The 19,443-nt window shown below is 39.9% G+C and overlaps 1 protein-coding gene across 2 annotated transcripts in view; it reads right to left on the bottom strand.

Moving 5' to 3' along the window:
- LOC114246964 (potassium channel subfamily K member 6) overlaps positions 1-19,443 on the bottom strand; it is a 64,945-nt gene that overhangs the window by 21,542 nt on the left and 23,960 nt on the right. The window contains exon 1 of one of the 2 annotated variants that reach the window (XM_028179738.2): positions 8,116-8,826. The exons of the other annotated variant lie outside the window; for it this stretch is intronic. Coding sequence (XP_028035539.1) covers positions 8,116-8,473 — 358 coding nt within the window. The 5' untranslated portion in view covers positions 8,474-8,826. Of the gene's footprint in view, positions 1-8,115; positions 8,827-19,443 lie in introns of those variants that run through there. 2 annotated transcript variants of the gene reach the window in all.

The following is a 19,443-nucleotide window of genomic DNA, read 5'->3' as shown; positions in this document are numbered from 1 at the left end:
CCTGAAACTTGGTATCCATGTAGAAAATACATGTACTTAATGTATAGGTTAATATTCATATGAGTGTTGGACTCCCTAGTAATAATGACAATAAATAATAATGTTAATTTTAAATGCCCAGCGAAGCGGGCGAGTACGGCTAGTGATGATTAATTCTTTGCTGAAGATGGTGCTTCTAATGGGATCCCATTTAATAAATTTCAACTTAACTTTTCCCCTTTATTTATTATTTTTTTTTATCCTAAGAAAATGGTGTTCAATTTTTAATCAAACTTCCTAAGCTGTCGAAGCACTAATGCTAAGTCTTATACCTATCTAAAAGATAATTCAGTATTTATGGGAATCTCGCATACTATTCCGAGGTTGCCATTATAAAATTTTTAAACAATTAGTTTATTCGAAACTCAGATTAATTAATTCTATTCGAAACACAGATTAACTTTGATGAATTACACGTAAACGTATAACAAATGAAGTGTTATATTGGCAATAAACGTCAATGAAAATACAAAATAAAATCTGAGCGTTAAAATCAAACAGGTAATAACTTCTATGATCCTGAATCTAAAACTAACCTTATTTCCAATAGGAGAAAGCATGTTTTGTTCGCCTTAAAAACGAACATTGGACTTTTTGCTTTAGACGGCTTTCGAAAACATTGGCAACGTCACTTAGTTTTGAGAAGGGTTCATAATTTGAGTACCTGTGTTCGAAAACTTGACTTATTTCTCTCGGAAAACGAAATCAAATCATCGTGAAAGCACGTCTATTCAATTCGAATTCGAGTAAATATTTTCGTTAAGATGAATTTACGTGAAAAGTTCGGTAATTTTAGAAAATGACAAAGACGGCCCAAACGAAATAAATGAAAGTTACGTAGCGACTGCTCGGGAAAATTCCAAATATATTTTTTGTACTTTTTAAGCATTTCATTAGGGCAGTGGTCGGCAACCTTGTCATTCAAAAGATCCAAATATAGATAATACACAATTGGTATCGATTCAAACAGCACAAGCACTAAGACGGCAGAATTTTTTTAAATTTCACTTATTCTATTCCCTCTCGTCCGTCGATGACTTATTATGTCACGAAAAGGGTTTGTATATACAGTAATGGTAATTAATAGCGGTAATGAGCTATTATCAATGACGAATAGCGGTACGAAGTCGCGTGTACCCTTCGTAACTGATAACACTTCTATATGTACATTTATGTACAACGTGTACCCGTCGGGTAAGTTTGTTTGGATGTCAAACATTTACTGGAGAACTTCGTATGTCGAAATTGCAACAGCAATTTTTGTGATTCCTTCGTTTGTCGTTGTTATGACTTAGTAATTTTAAGAAAAACTATGAAAATCCGTCTGCTCTCGTTGGCTAATAATGAATTGCAAGGAGGGGGAAATCAAGAAATACCACAAGAACCACAAAAGATAATCGACTCGAAACTAAATTCCAGTAGTATAATGGTCCGGAACGGAATGTTTTCACTTACGAGGAAATGAAACCGCGTGAAAATATTAGTATGCACCTAATTATTACTACAATATTGTGAGAATAAACACGCTTTGACAACATAGTAACATATTGATAACATTACTCGATAAATATTGTTTGATTGACAACTTTTTAATACTATCAAATTGGGATGTTTGAGTTAAATATACCTAATAGGTTGGGCAAAAAGTTTCTTCGCATATTTTAAGAAAATTCACAGCATTTTTTAATATAGTTTATTTACATTACACTAAAGTATGTAGGTACCATTTTGTTCGATAACTTTTTGCCATTTTTCAGGTAGGGACATGATCCCACTGCTGTAGAAATTTTCGGACTCCTGATCAAAATACCGCGACAATTGGTTTTGGCAGTCCTCTCAAGATGTTAACCTGACACTGCGTAAAAAAATCTGAAGAGACCGAAACAGGTGGAAATCTGAAGGCGCAAGGTCAGGACTATACGGCAGATGCATTAACACCTCCTAGCCAAGCTCTCTTAATTTTTGCTGAGTGGCTAAAGATGTGTGAGGTCTAGAGTTATCATGATGAAAAACCACACCCCTTCTGTTGATTAATTCCGGCCGCTTTCTCTCAACTTCTTGCTTTAATCTCATCAGTTGTTCGCAGTAGAGTTCAGAATCGATGGTTCTGCCTGGTGGTAACAGCTCATAATGAATAATGCCCGTCCAATTCCACCACACACACAGTCACCACAGTCTGTGAAGCCTGACCGGCCTTTGACCACGACCTTTTTCGCACGTTCTTGTCGTACATGATCCACTTTTCATCACCAGTTATCAGCTTCTTCAAAAATGGTTCGGTTTCATTACGTCGTAATAAAGAATCACAAATGAGTACACGGTTCATTAGGTTTCTTTCAGTGAGCTCGTGAGATACCCAAATATCGAGCTTTTTTGTGTACCCAGTTTTTTTCAAATGCGCCAAAACTGTTTTGTGGTCAATTCCCAGTTCTTCAGCTACGTCGTTAGTACTGATATGCCGATCTTGCTCCACTTTATCAAAAATGGCATCCATTTTATCCATAATAGGGCGTAACCAGAGCGACGTGCATCTTTGACATCAAAATTTCCGGATTGAAAACGCTTAAGCCAAAGTTGTGCTACTCTTACAGACACTGCACTAGGTCCATAAGCATCGCAATTTTTTTTCGTGGCTGCGTTACATTTTTAGCTTTTTTGTAGTAAAATTTTAAAATGTATCGAATTTCTTCATTAGATTCACTCATATTGACAGTACGAAAAATAAATAAAAATCGCACATTTTCCTAATTTGAATTCGGAAGTATCTTCTTTAAAATTTTAACTTTTAATGATACCAAAACCAGCCACATACAAATAGTATAGCCAAAGAGATCTTATTACAAGTTCATACATACTATAATGCGAAAAGACTTTTTTCCAATCTATTATTATACTAGCCGTACTCGCCCGCTTTGCGCTGGGCATTTAAAATTAACATTATTATTTATTGTCAGTCCAACACTCATATAAGTATTAGCCTACCCATTAAGTATATGTATTCTCTACAAGTTTCAAGTTTCAAGTCAATCTGATGCATGGTTTATTAGTTATAACGGAACACTCGTAAAAACCACTGTAGATTTATATATTAGTATAGATATAGGTGACAATTCGCTATCTCTGTAGTAGATATTGCATTAACATGGTAAATCTGAAAGTTTGTAATTCAATTTCAATCACGCATGAATGTCTGAACGGGTTTCGATGACATACTGCGCAAAGGTAGTCTATGAACTGATTTAACATAATAAAATAATATCGAAAGGTTTGAAACGGCGGGTTAAGTCTATTAAATATGCTTATAATGATATTGGATACTCTAGAATAACTAACTTAAACAATAAAAGACTTAATTGCGTTTTCTGTTATATGTATAATGAGAAAACAACATTTATAGCCCTTAATTTAGTAATAAAATTAGTATTTTTAAACAAACTGAACTTTCTATTCACTGAATGTTAAACTTCACTGAATGACATATAAGAAAAATCTTTTTTTGAAAACTAAAGAGTTTTAGACTATGCAGGTTTTTTTTTACATGTATATAAAAACTTTTCTGCGCTTGGCTGTATCGACCCCGCATAGTGAGATAAATGCAAGAAAATAAAAAAGTACTTTTCGTTAAAAAAACTTAGCATCTTAAATAACGTCTGTTAATAAAGTTTACGTAATAACTATTAACCTTAAAAACAAACTTGAAACCCACGAAGCGTTCCAGCCAAACCGGTTCGACTACTAAACTATTTTACCCGTAAAAGTAACCAAATTATCTAAATGTCGACTGAATTGCGATAGTTTTAAATTAGATATTCCCAATTTATTCGCGTTTGAATAAAGCATTTTAATGTAACTTTAACCTTAAATGAGAGTTCTTTGTATATTGGTTTTTCTTCTGCCGTATTTAAACATTCTATATCGGAATGAAATATAGTTTACTATGACAAAATCAATTTTAATCCCCGTACATTTAAGTGCAGTAAGAGTAGTCTAGTATGGATCGCGGTTGTTTTGCGATGTATTGAATTCGTTTCAAAAATCGAAACTGGATTAAATTAATGGTTGATAAAAAACATTACTGTTTTATTGAGTCTTCGTATTGAAAGGATAAGGGTGTCATTTAATCGATTATTGTTTTAATCGTAGTTTGGGTTCAATCACAAATGCGAATAAATTATTGGATATAATTTTTTCGGAAAAAAATATCGATAAAAAGAAATGTATTTTTCAATATAGAAATGGTTACAGAGTATATAAGACAACAAATATATACCAAAAATACACATATTTACATAATCATGTATAGTATATACTTATAATTAGGTCTACTATAAATTAAGCAAGTAAGGATATAGAAATAAGGAATTTCTAATCAAAATAAGGAACCTAAGTACGAGAAATAATAATTTAATTTAAGTTTTTTATTGGGTTTCAAATTGTATAACGTAGGTAAGTGCTATGTGTGCGTGGTTGTGTGGGGAGAAGTTAGTTGGAGGTTATGTTAATTTACCGCGTTTTAATAAAGCTAAAACATTATAATTGTCTAACGAACGAAATATAGTTCTTAGGTCACTTGCTTCGATCAGTTGACGAACATATTGAATTAAATTTATTAAGAACTAAAAAGAGACATATTTTGTTAGTATTAGTTAGATTACATATTTTGTCGTTAGCTGTTATTTCATAATATTCATCTATAAACTGATGGAAACATGTACCTATGAATTTTACAAAATGTTTTACCAGATTTTGAATGGTAAAAAACATCAACTTCTCTAGTGCCCTTAAATTGGTCGCTTTACTTTTGGCTAGCTAATAATTGGTAAGGCTTCTTCTAAAGCAGAATGTAAATAACACTGTCGTCGTGAGACTCTGATTTTAAGCCTTAAGTGCATTTATGTAAGGTCTATCCTACACTAAATTGTTTCTAAAACCGGCCGACCTGTTTCCAAGCGAGCACATTTGTACCGTCCATCGATATATTTATGTGTCTGTGGTTTTTTAATAAAATTCTTCGAAATAAATTATTTTTTAAGGCCTCGAACAAATTTTAATGTCACAGAAATCATAATAGGCGCTCTGTCGTATTATCCATAGGCATTTCGGAAGGCGTATGTGTTTATACATGATCACAATGAATTTATAGTTGAATTTTATTCTCTTGTGGGTCCGCACGGGTAGGTACCACCACCCCGCCTATTTCTGCTGTGAAGCAGTAATGCGTTTCGGTTTGACGGGTGGGGCAGCCGTTGTAACCATACTGAGATCTTAGAACTTATATCTCAAAGTGGGTGGTGCATTTACGTTGTAGATGTCTATGGGCTCCGGTAATCAATTAACACCAGGTGGGCTGTGAGCTCGTCCACCCAACTAAGCAATAAAAAATAAATGTTCAGTTTAAGACACGTCTTTAATAAGTTGTTTTAAGGTTTGGTTTGGATAAACACTTTTAAAGGGATACTTTATTGATATCGTGTCAACAGTTAGATATTTTTTTATGGAACAGCCACCCCTTATATATCCCGTTACCAGTTGGAAGACGAACATATTTCTGAAATAGCTATCATGTGAAATATGCATTTTCCTAGCAAATGTTCCGTTTATATTTTGGTGTGCCGGTGGTCTAAAGACGGTTTGCGATTTAAAAGATATTGTAGGTTAGATATCAAATGGTATTCTGAAATTATGGGATATCTTAAAAAAAAATGTTTTTTACTACTTTACTAAAAAAATTACATTAACTAGAAAGACATTAGAAAGGCTAGTCTGTAGAAGAATCCGCTATAAAACCTAAATCAAGCTATGAACAATTACATGACAAACATTATTAATTCTAGTTCCGTTCAACGGTAGGTAACAAAACATATACAAATATATGCGTTCGATTCAAGATCTTCCTTTTGTGGATAATCTTCTCAACAACGGATCAACTTAAAGTAACCACTAATTAATATAGGGTAAGTCCGGGGTAGTTGGCCATAGTTTTTTCTAAGCTCTGTCAAAAATCAAATACATAAGTTTTTTTAATTATATTTATTTGTCATTAAACTTTGATGAATCGACTATGATATTTTAAACAAAAAAGTAACAATTTCTAAAGAGATCACCTTATTAATTGAAGTTTTTCTTAAATCACAATTGGACATCTCTCCCAAGGTATCCGGGTGTGAAGGCCATAGTATTAGAGGTAAAATGGCCATAGCTTAATTCTAGACTTATAATTACTTTTTGGTCTCATTTTCTACTTTTGAGTCTTGTTTTTTCCTCTTCGTCACATCTGGAGCACATCGTTTCAAATTCAGTGTAGTGTTCGTGAACCCAATACTGACACACAGTACATTGAAGCCACTCTTCGATGAGAAGTGTTTCCTAGTAATTTTCACCACACTCACGAGTTGTTCTTTTCGTGTCACTTTCTTTTCTCATTTTTATCTGACAATATTTTTAATGGAATATGATATCACTATTTTCAGATAGTTTTCGAATAGCTTTGCTTTTTATACATTGAACAGTCCTTTTATTGTCTTTTTTTCCTTCTTTGTTTTGACACATTTTATTACTTTTTCTTTTTTATACTTTTTTCTGCAGCATTTTTTCTAGTTCTAGTTGTGTTCTTTCGAATTAAAAAGTGTTCCGACTTGCTTTGCTCATTTACACACTTGAGTCAGTTTTTGTGGACCGGTTGATATATCCTGTAGAATTCGAGATGGGGTGTAATCTAGATTCTTACTGAACGAAGCCTCTTTCGGAGTACTCGGGTGTGAAACATTAGATCGTGGCATTTTTAACGCAGGATTTTATGAAGACGATTATAGGGCTCTAAAACAAATAAGAAAATACATTAATACTTTGCAGAAAACATCATATCTGTAACATGGCACCATGGCCATCATATACCGACTGCACTTAGCCATCTCTCTTTTTTTTCCGGGAGAGACGGCCACAACAAAAACTAAAACAAGCCATGACACGAAACAAACGATTTTGAGATTTTAAAGTAGCACTGTTTGTATACTTTGCATCAAATACAAATATCACTATAATTTAAAGAAACTGATACCACAATTGTGTAAAACATAAAACATCAAAGATATATTTACAATAGTCGAAACAAAAAACAAAGGATTTACTTACTTTTTCTGCTTTTTTTGTCAAATATTTTGTCGCGCCGTTGCCCTCACGCACGACGCGCAGAAAACTAAACGTTAACCAGTGTCATTTAATGAACGGTACCTTGAAATATTTCGATAGGCCATCTCTCCCATATGGCCATCTACCCCGGACTTACCCTAATTAGACTACTAAGTCTTTACGACCTTCGAAACTGTTACGAAGCCACTTAGTTTTGTGTATTTTTTTTTTTTTCCTCAGGAGAAAATCGCCGGATCCCCACCCGCACGACAGGTGGGAGTTAGTTTTGTGTATAGATACATTTTATTTATGTATAGATTAATTACAAAATACTCAAAACAAGTTTTTGTTCGTTGGACCAAAAGTTAATTATGTATCATCAGTATCGGGCCCTTCAAGAAACATTTCGAAATAAATTACTGTTAGGCAATCGGTCCAACTGGTTATTTCCGTCGTTCATGCTGTCAAAATTAACGCAATGTCGATGGACTGGTTCTGAATGCAGCTCGAATGAAATTTAGAGAATGACTAACTCAAGAAAATATTCGTCGTAATTTGTCATACCAAACTTGTCTCTTTATCATTTCACCTAACAAATAAATAAATGCGTTAGTCTAGCGTATTATTAGTTACTAGCTGTACCCGTCCGCTTCGCTGGGCACTTAAAATCAACATTATTATTTCTCACCCCAACAAAGATTTTCATCATTAACGACCCCGCAACTGATGCAGGGAATCCAACACTCATATAAATATTAGCCTATCCATTAAGTACATGTATTTTCTACATAGATACCAAATTTCAAGTTAATCGGATGCATGGTTCAGTACCGTAGTTATAACGGAACATCCGTAAAAACCACTGTAGATTTATATATTAGTATAGATTTACGTTTAAAGTTTTAAAGTTAGAAAGTTAATTTGTAATAAAATAGCCAAAACATTTACCTAATACATCCGGATGACGCACCAGAAAATCCTGTTTGGCTCTGATCAAGTCGAGCCTTATTTGATTCTCAATCGGCGCTTCCAAAGCCGAAAACACCAAAGCACCGGACACCAGATAAGTACCATAAAACAGAACGTAGAACAATATTAGACAAGTGAATCTCGCTTGCCCGAAGATTCTGGTGGTGGCGAACAGCGGCTGAAAAGGCGGATTCTCTTCTTCGTACAGTATCTCTCTTTCGACGACCATTTTCTTCGGGTAGGGGTACAGTTGGCTGTGAACTGTCATATCGTCTTCGCTTCTACCCGAACACAAGCTCCCATACGACTGAATACGCGAATAGCTCGGCATTTCCATAATATTTTAATAGTCAAAAAACAGTTTTTTTTCTCTCTCTCGTCTTCGCAACTAAGCGGCTTGTCGCTTCGATACACCGGATCACAAGCAATTCCGGTACGTTATTAAGTCACGGTCAACTGTATTTGAAGAATTTCTTCGGGTGATTCGTTTCAACGCAAAAAGCGTATGTTTCCGTCACCTTGGTCGCTTTACGGCAATTTTCCAGTTTAATTATCACCATTTTGATACATTTTAAAAACTGAACTGATAGAATAATGTTGAAATCTTAACCGAGCGTGGACGTAAGTGTAATTCCTTCAAGTGTGTTCCAACGAATGCGTAGCCGGCGATGGCTGCCGTGCACCCGTACAAACACAGTCAGGGCTGTCAAAATTATCAGACGTTCGTAAATAAAGATAATAATGTGTTTAATCAATGTTATTTGTAGGCGTAATGGACACGTGTGTTTTTATAACTCAACGTTTATTGGTTAATAGTTTACCGTCTCGTTCGTGATGAGTTATCGAAAGTTTATAAAAACCTTTAAAAAGTGTTATTTATAGCGTCTTATTAATCTTTTATTAAGAAAAACAATTTTCACAGTCGTTTAATAAAGGGCTTAGAAACCGCTGATATATCTTCATGAATAGAACCGATAATGCTTTGTGATTATGGCATTACATATATTTAAAGAATTTTGACAAAGGAGAGCTTTCCTATTTAGAAGCTGAGCAGAGTTTATTGAATTGTACATCAAAGTAATTCAGTACGAAGCCAAAGTACAATGGGCGTCAAAGGAAACCACGACACAGTCGTTCGAATGAAAAGAAAGTGGGAAATTTGTTTTTTTTTTCAATTATTTAATATTTTGAGGGTAAATAAGGTTAGTAGTCGGGTTCTCGTGACCGCTTACGGGGCTCGGTTCGGACTTCGAGGCAACCCTCTCCGCATGTGTCGGCTGTGGGCTCTGTCTCGCTGGACAGGGGTGGTAGGTTTTTTATATTATTTTTTATGGCTTAGATGGGTGGACAAACTCACAGCCCACCTGGTGTTAAGTGGTTACTGGAACCCATAGTCATCTACAACGTAAATGCGCCACCCACCTTGATATATAAGTTCTATGGTCTCAAGTATATTTACAACCCCAGCCCCACCCTTAAAACCGAAACGTATTACTGCTGCACGGCTGTTGGGCTGTAAACGTGTGTGAACTCATTAGCAAGGCAATAAAGGAATAATTAGTTTATAATGACAAAACGGAACATGTAATGTATTTGTGGTTACAATTTACGACTTTCATATCAATAACTTGTTTTATATTGTATTCTATAATCTATGACTTCATAAGTAGAAAGTCCGGTGTAGTCGTGGTCAAGTAACTATAGCGGTATTTTTTCTTTAAATCAGTGTACCAGCTGGTGTTAAATGGTTACTGGAATCCGTAGACGTAAATTCCGCCACCTACCTTAAGACATGATTTCTTAGGTCTCAGTTTTACAGTGCCGCCCTACCCTTTTGAAGTCGTCGTGACCTAAAGGATAAGACGTCCGTGCATTCGTATCTTGCGATGCACCGGTGTTCGAATCCCGCAGGCGGGTGCCAATTTTCTAATGAAATACGTACTTAACAGGTGTTCACGATTGACTTTCACGGTGAAGGAATAACATCGTGTAATAAAAATCAAACCCGCAAAATTTGTTTTGCGTTACTGGTGGTAGGACCTCTTGTGAATCTGCACAGGTAGGTACCACCACACCGCCTATTTCCAAGATATGAGTTCTAAGGTTTCAGTATAGTTACAACGGCTGCCCCACCCTTCGAACCGAAACGCATTACTGCTTCACGGCAGAAATAGGCTAGCTGGTAGTACCTACCTTTGCGGACTCACAAGACACTACGCCCCGTAATGTATGTAAATTAGGTATACTTATCACTTAACACATTAATATGTAAAAAGTCACACAATTCTAATGTTACAATCAGCGTTCAGCGTCCACGACTGATTTTAGTTCTGCCATAAAACTATCCACCTTTTGTTCTTGAATGTCGGATAGCTGAAGCTTGGAACCGCTGGGTCTACGGAGGTAGTTTAAGTATAATAATAATAATAACTCTTTATTTATATAACACCTTAATATGTACACAGTAAAGTAATAAAACAAAAGTCGGTATATAAATCGGCGGCCTTATCGCTGAAAGCGATTTCTTCCAGGCAACCTTGCAGGGAGAGGAATAAGTTAACTGGACGGTGCTATATCTTAATAAACTTACATAAAAATATATACTTAAATACACATGTGAAAAATAAATACCATATAAGTATTTTAGTTATATTAACGTATATTCCATATGGGGCCGAACCTCTTACGAGGTCCCCGCGCAAAAGGGGCGCGCGGGGTATGTGAGACTCAACGATCTGCATGGTGTTGTGAGCAGACCGCGGGCCCAAAGATTTTAGGGCCCACCCATTAAACGCCTCCCCTGCACTCTTACACCCGACGTCCGATCCCCTCCGAGGCCAGAACCCGGATGAGGTAGGGGGGTTACCGCGGTCAACACTACAACCAGACGGCGCGGCGCACCCCAAGGACACCCAGCCGACGGAACCTTCGAGGCGAATCGAAGGCTCTGAAACGTCAGCCGTCTCGGTACGGCAGCCCGTCAGGCCGCCCAGACGGTGCCGCTGGTGTCCCGGAATACCCCGCTGGACCAGAACCAGCCTGCCGGGTCGGGACGCGATACACCGTCGACCGGTCGCTCTATTACTCCTCGGCAGCGCGCTAGAGTGCTGGTAGCACACCGCGCGGCCTCTACCCCCTCAGGTCGCCCCTTGACCTTCACCGGGGGGAGGCCGCTACCTGGAGTGAACTTTCTTTTTACAGTCGCATAAAACGTAACAGCCGAATAATCTTCACTCTTAGAACAGCTACGCTTATCCACAAGAGCGCATTGTCAATGGCGGTGTCGGTGACCAGTCATAGTGAACACCGTCCCGTATACTTAGTGCAAGTTTTTTAACGTTCTTGATAGCGTAAAAGTTAACTCAAATGTGTATGCAGTTGGAACTGCAACTGCATACACATGCAACTGCGCCCCTGGCGGCAAACGTACGCAAACGTTCCAACTCGCACTAAGCACACCTATATGCGTGCTTGTCTCGAAATAAAAATAGCTATATGGTTTCAATTCAAAAGCAGTTTGCATTTCGAATTAATTTGTTATTCTCGGAGCTTGAAACCCTAACGGTATTTTTCGATTCCATTGACAATTGCATTAGATTTTTTGTTGAATTATTGAATGTTTAGTTTCTACCGTCGTTAATGAGTTTCACCGTTATTGTAATTTATATTTATTGCTAAAAAATTGCTTTTATATAACTTCAAATATCGAAGGTATATAAATTAAATCTTAACATTTTCATTTCAAAAATAAACTTAATTAGTGTTACAAACATTTTGATTTATTTCTTCATATTTGTCACATACTCTTTGAAGTATGCTATATATTACGTTTTGTTATTCTTATTAAAATTTTATTCGAATACACTTCAGAATTGATTTTAATCGATTTTGAATTTTCGCTCAGTACATTATAATGTCATAAATAAAAGTTGTTACTTAAAATTTTGGATTTGATTTTGATTTATCTTTTAGGAAGTCTTGGCATACCTACTTCTGCGAAGCTCGATAGCGATCAGATCAAAGATCAACCAATCAAAAGATTTTCTCAACAAAATACTTAAAATTAGTGAAATTCTCGGCGTAGTTGTATGATTTTATACATAATTTATAAGCTAATAACGGGAACAATAAAGCGTCACCACATCGTTGTCAGCGTCAATGAACTTTTTTAGGGTACCGTGTCGAAATAACAAAAAAAAATCTATAGGATTATAATAACAAATTTATAGCGTGACATAATATCTTACTTAAGATCAAGCGTCGATGCGCTATTCCACGATCAGTAGAAGAACGATTATGGAAGTTTTGGAAAGATAGACGTATAATTTTTTTTTTTATTGCTTAGATGGGTGGACGAGCTCACAGCCCGCCTGGTGTTAAGTGGTTACTGGAACCCATAGACATTTACAAAGTAAATGCACCACCCACCTTGAGACATAAGTTCTAAGGTCTCAGTATATTTACAACGGCTGCCCCACCCTTCAAGCCGAAACGCATTACTACTCCACGGCAGAAATAGGCGGGGTGGCGCTACCTACCCCTGCGGACTCACATGAGGTCCAACCACCAGTAAGGCCAGCATAACCAAGAATACAAAGATTCGACTAATGAGATGTCTGGTGTTTCCAATCTTTCTGTATGGGGCTGAAACGTGGTTGCTCAAATTCCAAGATCGCCGGATAATCGACGCCTTGGAGACGTGGTGTTGGAGACGACTGCTGAAAACTCCGTGGACAGCATTTCGGATGTTTCCATCTTCAAAGAGCTTCGTATTCAAAATAGACTTTCGTCGAATGTTCAGCTGCGAATTCTCAAGTTCTTTGGGCACATCTCCAGAAAAGAAGATTCAATGGAGAGACATGTCGTACAGGGCCGCGTAGAAGGCAGAAGACCTGGAGGTCGATCCCCCACGCGCTGGATTGACCTCAGCACCAGCACTACGAAAGCCACCGCAGTACAATAATCTCGCAATGCTAACAGTCGTTTCCAATGGAGGAACATCGATCGACCTTGGAAGCGAGTGGCGACCACGAGACGCAACCCTGTCCATCGAGGGCCACCACTACATTGTCAAGAGTATTCGACTAAGAAGAAGATCTTACTTAAACGTAAACATTTTGGAAACGTCAAAACTCGTTAAATGAAAAGTACGATTCAATATATTTATTATATACTAGCCGTGCTCGCCTGCTTCGCTGCGCATTTAAAATTAACAATATTATTTATTGTCATTATTATTAGGGATTCCAACACTTATATAAATATTAGCCTATCCATTAAGTACATGTATTTTCTACATGTATACCAAGTTTGAAGTCAATCGGATGCATGGTTCAGTAGTTATAACGGAACATCCGTAAAAATCATTGTAGATTTATATATTAGTATAGATTATTATTATTATAATTATTATTGAAGTGATTTTCCACGTTTAATCAAACATTGTATTTGTGAGTGGATGTGCACACACTTGGCAGCCTTTCAATAATAGTAGTCTGATATTATTATTTTCAATTTCTTAACTTCTTCAACATTAATGCATCAATTCACACGCATATTTAATCAGAATTAAATTACAATATGATCTAGGAACAAAATAAAATAAACCAAGAATAAAAATAAACGAGTAGGTCTTCTAAAATAAGACTTTTATATTATTTAATATTTAAGAAATTATATCAAAATCATTAATGTAGTAAAAATGTAAACTTATATTGACTTATAAGCAATAATTATGAATTCTATCTATTCTAATAAATTATGAAGCAAACATATTTCACTTAACCAAATTCAACTCAATACATGCTGCAAAGAAATCATTTAATTCGGCTTATAAACTTTTTAGATAGCAGCCTTTAAAGTTTTTCGTGGGAATCAAGCGACGAAGTCGAAGTTATTTTGAAGGTATAAATTCAAAGCGTTTTATTTTAAACACTTATAACTTCGTTGTTTCTCAGACAGCGTTAATTTGATTTTCAATTCAATAAATATATAGCAGTTAAAGCGCTAAATTTAAACATTGAAATGTGTTAAATGTATTCAAATCTCTAGTGAGTCTTTTTTTTTTGTCATAAGGAAATCGCCGGACTTCCGCTCTTCTCTGGGGATACTGGGCGGGGTATGTCAGAGTCGAACTAACTAAAACCTCCTGTCGCTCAACAACCAACGTCCAAACCTTGCATGAGACAGAACTCATGAAAAGGCAAAGGGGGGAAAGTAAAGCGTTTAGTGCGGAGCACATCTCTCCCATCACCCTCCCCCAAGGGACGCCGGACTGGCGGTCGTCGGCGCCACGACCACCAGCCCTCTCGGTCGGCAGACTGTCCGAAACCCGCCTAGGTGGCGCCGGTTAGATTGGGTCTCTAGTGACTCTAGTATTATTATAGTCAACGGATGGATCTGTGTATTTCTATGAGCGAGCCGGCTTCTAGAACTTGTTCAGTTTCTCCCTCAAATTCCAAATGTTAATATTCTTGTTTGTTTTATTAAACTATATTAAAGTTGATGTTAGAATTCAAGAATTAATAAACTTCAATACATATAATACATCAGATATTATTACGTTATGACTTAATAATGTAGTAGTGCTGGAATGGATCACAGGATTTATTTTTTACCCAACTTACTTTAAAAGGGCAATATGTTTGGTTGTTAAGTAATATGGCAAATCCCTGGCAATCAGTCATTATATAATATATTACATACATGTGGTATTTTATATATAATATATATACGAGTAGTATACGAGTATTACGTTAAGCCACGAAAAGTTATCTGTTTAGATCGACTTTGTCAATTTTATTTCGATGTTATTTTAATCCCTTTTTTTGGTTATTTGCTTTTTTTTCGTACCATTTATTTTAAATAAATAATTATTATTTTTTGTTGCCCTTGTAGGCAGACGAGCATACGGCCCACCTGATAGTGAGTGGTTACTGTCGCCCATGGACTTCTGCAATGCCAGGGGCAGAGCCAGGCCGCTGCCTACCGCTTAAATAAAGCAGTACTTAAAGCGTTCAGTAAAATGTATTAGATAAATTTGTGATAAGGAATTACGTGAGCAAACTCATCGAGATACGGATACTTTGTGAACAAACATAAGTCGGGTCAAGACTCGATCTAAATCGATAAGGAAGGACCATATTTACAACGAACGATAGCTCGTTGTATGGAAGAAAATAATGTAATGTATTTTATATGTTATTAACCTACTATATAATTATTTAAACTGTGTTATTTTTCTTATTCTTGGCCATGCCTTCGTACTGCAATTGTTTGTATTAATGGAGTGGTCAAATATTAGTGTTACGCGCTGGGGTTCGGGATAAATAAAATTTCACCAAAGTACAACTTAAAACTGTATTCAACACTTAGAACACTTAACACGACACTTCACAAACACTTTAAAATTCTCAATTCGCTTGTTCCGCTTCGCTTCAGGTGATCCGTTCGCTGTTTCGCTTCGAGTAGTTTCGATTACTGCCTGACTGCGTGCCATCTCTACAACGCTTTTATAGCCGATACGTCATCTCTAGAATTATCGAGAATATTCTATACATCTCTAGTAGTAGTTTCCGCTATCTGTCAATAGAGGCTTCTGGGCGCTACTAGATCCTTCGATATTCGTTCGACTATTCGGCCATAGATGGCGTTACTCTTACCGGCGTAACATTAGTTTAGTAAATTTGAAAGCATGTCTGAAGTCTCCAGCGTATGTGCATACCGTCTCTGGGAATGGTTGGTCTGATATTGGTATTGTTAGTATTATAATAATAGAGTAGTCAGTGTAGGAATTAGTTTCTTCTTTTTTTTTTAACTTGACTTTAAGTGATAACAAAAGTTTGACAATTTTTTTTTTTTTTTTTTTTTTTTTTTTTTTCCTACCTAAGCTGAGAGCCTTGAGAGGCTATGTCAGCGTAACCCTAACTTTAGTAGGTGAGCTCACGGGGCTCAAACCTGACGATGTTGCTAACACGAACCCTAGCAAGAGTCGTGCTTCGCAGAATCTACCACCGGATCGGAAACGCGACCCACTGAGAAGATCCGGCGAGAAACTCAGTGGGCTGTGTCTGAGAGTTAATTTACTCGTCGAGCCCTTCGTCGCAAGCGACGGGTTCGACGAGAACGGTGACCGGTGCTTGAAGTACCTAGAAGCACCGTTAGTGGATCGGGCGGATCCGAGATGACGTGTTTTGGGCGACGTCGACTGCTTTCCATTCTGTCCGCAGGATCGGGAATGTAGTTACCGGCGGCCACGATGAGAGGGTTCTCGTGTCGTGCCGCTTTATCGAAGTGGCGCATGGACGCCGACTGCAGATACTTACTGATGGACTCTAAGTCCAGGTCGTCATGGAGGTCGACGTTCCTGACGAACCACGGGGCTCCGACGGCTATCCTGCAAAAACGGGATTGAATAATTTGGAATGATTTCAAGTGTATGCGGGCCGCGTGAGCGAACACTACACTTGCATAGGTCATGACGGGGCGTATGCAAGTTTTGTAGAGTGTCACCTTATTTCTAAGGGACATTTTACTTCGCCTACATATCATCGGGTAGAGACGTCCTAGAATGAAGGCGGCACGATCGCGTACCGTCTTGATGTGGGGGCGGAATGTCATCCTACTGTCGAGGGTGACGCCTAAATATTTGACCTTCGGGGCCCACGGTATGGGCTGGTCGAACATCGTGATCGGGCGAACGGCGGGGGCGGGGGTATTGACGCGCCTAGTCGGGAGGGGGATGCTCAGCGTGGTGTTCGGAGGGCGACCCCTTTTGAAGAGCACCGCTGTGCTTTTCGTGGGGTTAATGTCGATGCGCCACTTCCGGAACCACTGTCCCATGGTGGTAGCTGCGGTCTGAAGTCGTCGATGAAGCAACGCCTTCTTCCTACACGAGTAGTAGATGGCGGTGTCATCGGCGAAGAGCGCCAGATGGGTCTCCGGAGACCGGGGTATATCGTTGATATACAAACTGAATAGTAACGGGGAGAGGGCGGAGCCTTGCGGGACTCCGGCTGTGACGTGACGGGGCCGGGAACGCGTTCCCTCGACTCGATATCGGAACGAACGGTTCGACAAGTAGTCTCGTATGATGAGCACGAGTCTGTCTGGCACTCCCATGTTATACAGTTTGTATATCAAACCGTTGTGCCAGACTTTGTCGAACGCCTTCGCTACATCGAAGAAGAGGGCTCCTGTCGGAATGGGTTTCCGCCTGTTCAGCCCTAGTAAGATGTGCTCCGTGAGGCGGTGCACTTGATGGACGCACGAGTGTCTGGCGCGGAATCCAAACTGCTCGTCTATCAGAATTTTGTTCGCGGATACAAAGTCCCAGAGGCGTTTACGAAGGAGCCGTTCGTATAATTTGCCTATCGCCGGGAGGAGACTGATGGGGCGGTAACTCGCGGTTTCGTTATTCGGTTTGCCCGGCTTGTGTATGCCGATAACGTCCGCTTCTTTCCACGCCGCGGGAAAGATGCAGTTCGTCATAGCAGCATTTAATATCGTGGCCAACATCGTTATCAGTTGGGCTGGTAACAGTTTTAGCGCGCGGTTGCGGATGCCGTCGGAGCCGGGAGCTTTCCGTGGTTGTAGGCTATCGATCGCCTCCTTAACCTCGGAAGTGGTAATGGGGGGTAACGCGTCCGAGGGCGGCAGGGAAGCTCTGCGCTCGACCTCCCTGTCGACGAACTCGGTGTGTTCGGGGTCCGCGTGTTGAGTGCTGGTGGTGCACTCTGCCTTGTCATCGTCATCGTAAGCCGGTGGTTGGCCTGAGGGGCGTACGAGAGGCGGCATAGTGGCTATAGTTTCGGACTTGAGGGTCCTAGCTAGTTGCCAGTATGCTTGGTGAGTGGGCGCGAGTTCTTCTAAATAACTATCCCAGTTTTCGTTTCGGGCGTCGCTTAAGCGGGATTTGACCTCCCGCTGTAAGCGACGCATCCGAGTCCGGTTTGAATCCGTGGGATATCGATCGTAGGCCCGGATTGCCGCGTTTCTAATTCTAACGAGGTCCCTAAGTTCGGGGGAAAGTCTGATGCGGTGGAAGCAGTCCTCCACATCGACTTGTTTCGAGGATCTTATGATCGCCGTCGAGACGTGATCAGTGAAGATGTTTATGGATTCGACGGTATCCTCGGGGGATGGAGTTGAATCCGGGCCGCAAGGGAGGATTGGTGGAGCGGTGTCAGCTAAGCACGTGCCCAGCTTCTTCCAATCCACCATGGTCCTCGTATCTGGTTCGCGGTTGAGTGGGCGACCGAGCTGCATGACGACAGGTCGGTGGTCTGAGTCGAGTTCTGACATTGCCTCGATGGAGCGTAAGCGCAGAGTTACGTTCCTCAGCAGTGCCAGATCTATTGTGCTCGGACGACGCGCGGCGTTGTACGGATAGCACGTGGGGGTCGGGGGGTTGAATACTTCGAATGTGAGGTCGTCTATGAACGCGTCGAGACGCCTACCGTTCACATTCGTGCGATGGCAGTTCCACCTAGTGTGGTGGCAATTTAAATCGCCTGCCAGGATGACCGCGTCCCCCATACCGAACAGTGTCTCGAGGTCACTGCTCAGGAGGGGTTTGTCAGGGGGGAGATAAACGGATGCGATGACGATCGGCTGGTGTCCCGTCAGCGCGATGCGGCACACTGACGCCTCGATATGTAAGAGCGAGGGAGTATCGAGAGGGACGCAGTGCAGGGCCCTCCTATAGTAAATGACAGTCCCGCCCTTGCGGGCGGAGAGTCTGTCATTCCTAACCATGACGTAATTCGCGACTTTGGGGTCGCGACGCGAGGGCTTTAGGAAGGTCTCCTGCACCAGAAGGATGTCGATGAGATTATCGCGGAGAAACTCATATACTTGATCGCGCTGACGCGCGAGTCCGTTAGCATTATAAAATGCTAACTTTATGGAACGCGGTTTTTCCCTACCGTTGCACGCCATTGATTACCGGTAATCAAACCAGCGTGCGCTGGACGGACTCGATGACGTCGATGTACTCGAACGTCGCGTTTAGGCGGTCTTCGGCCGTGACCGCTCTGCGCATGGCGTCGGCGAACGCACGCATGCGGTCGATATTTATCGCGGCGATGTAGTCGCGAATAATTGTAAAGTCGTTTACAGGAGGCCGCGCGGGGCCGGGGCGAGGCGCGGGACCGGGCGCGGGGGCGGGGCGCGGCGCGAGCAGGGGCTGGGGTGCCGGTGGTTTCCCTGCCAGCGTGAGCGGCAGCGGTTTTGCCCACGCGGAGACGGTGGGCACCGGTGCCGGCACGAAGGCAGGCTTCGGCGCACGGGGCGCCGAAGTCTTTGGGC

This window comes from Bombyx mandarina, chromosome 23 (genome assembly GCF_030267445.1).
Source record: "Bombyx mandarina strain Sakado chromosome 23, ASM3026744v2".
NCBI lineage: Eukaryota > Metazoa > Arthropoda > Insecta > Lepidoptera > Bombycidae > Bombyx > Bombyx mandarina.
This window is presented reverse-complemented; position numbering and strand designations above follow the sequence as displayed.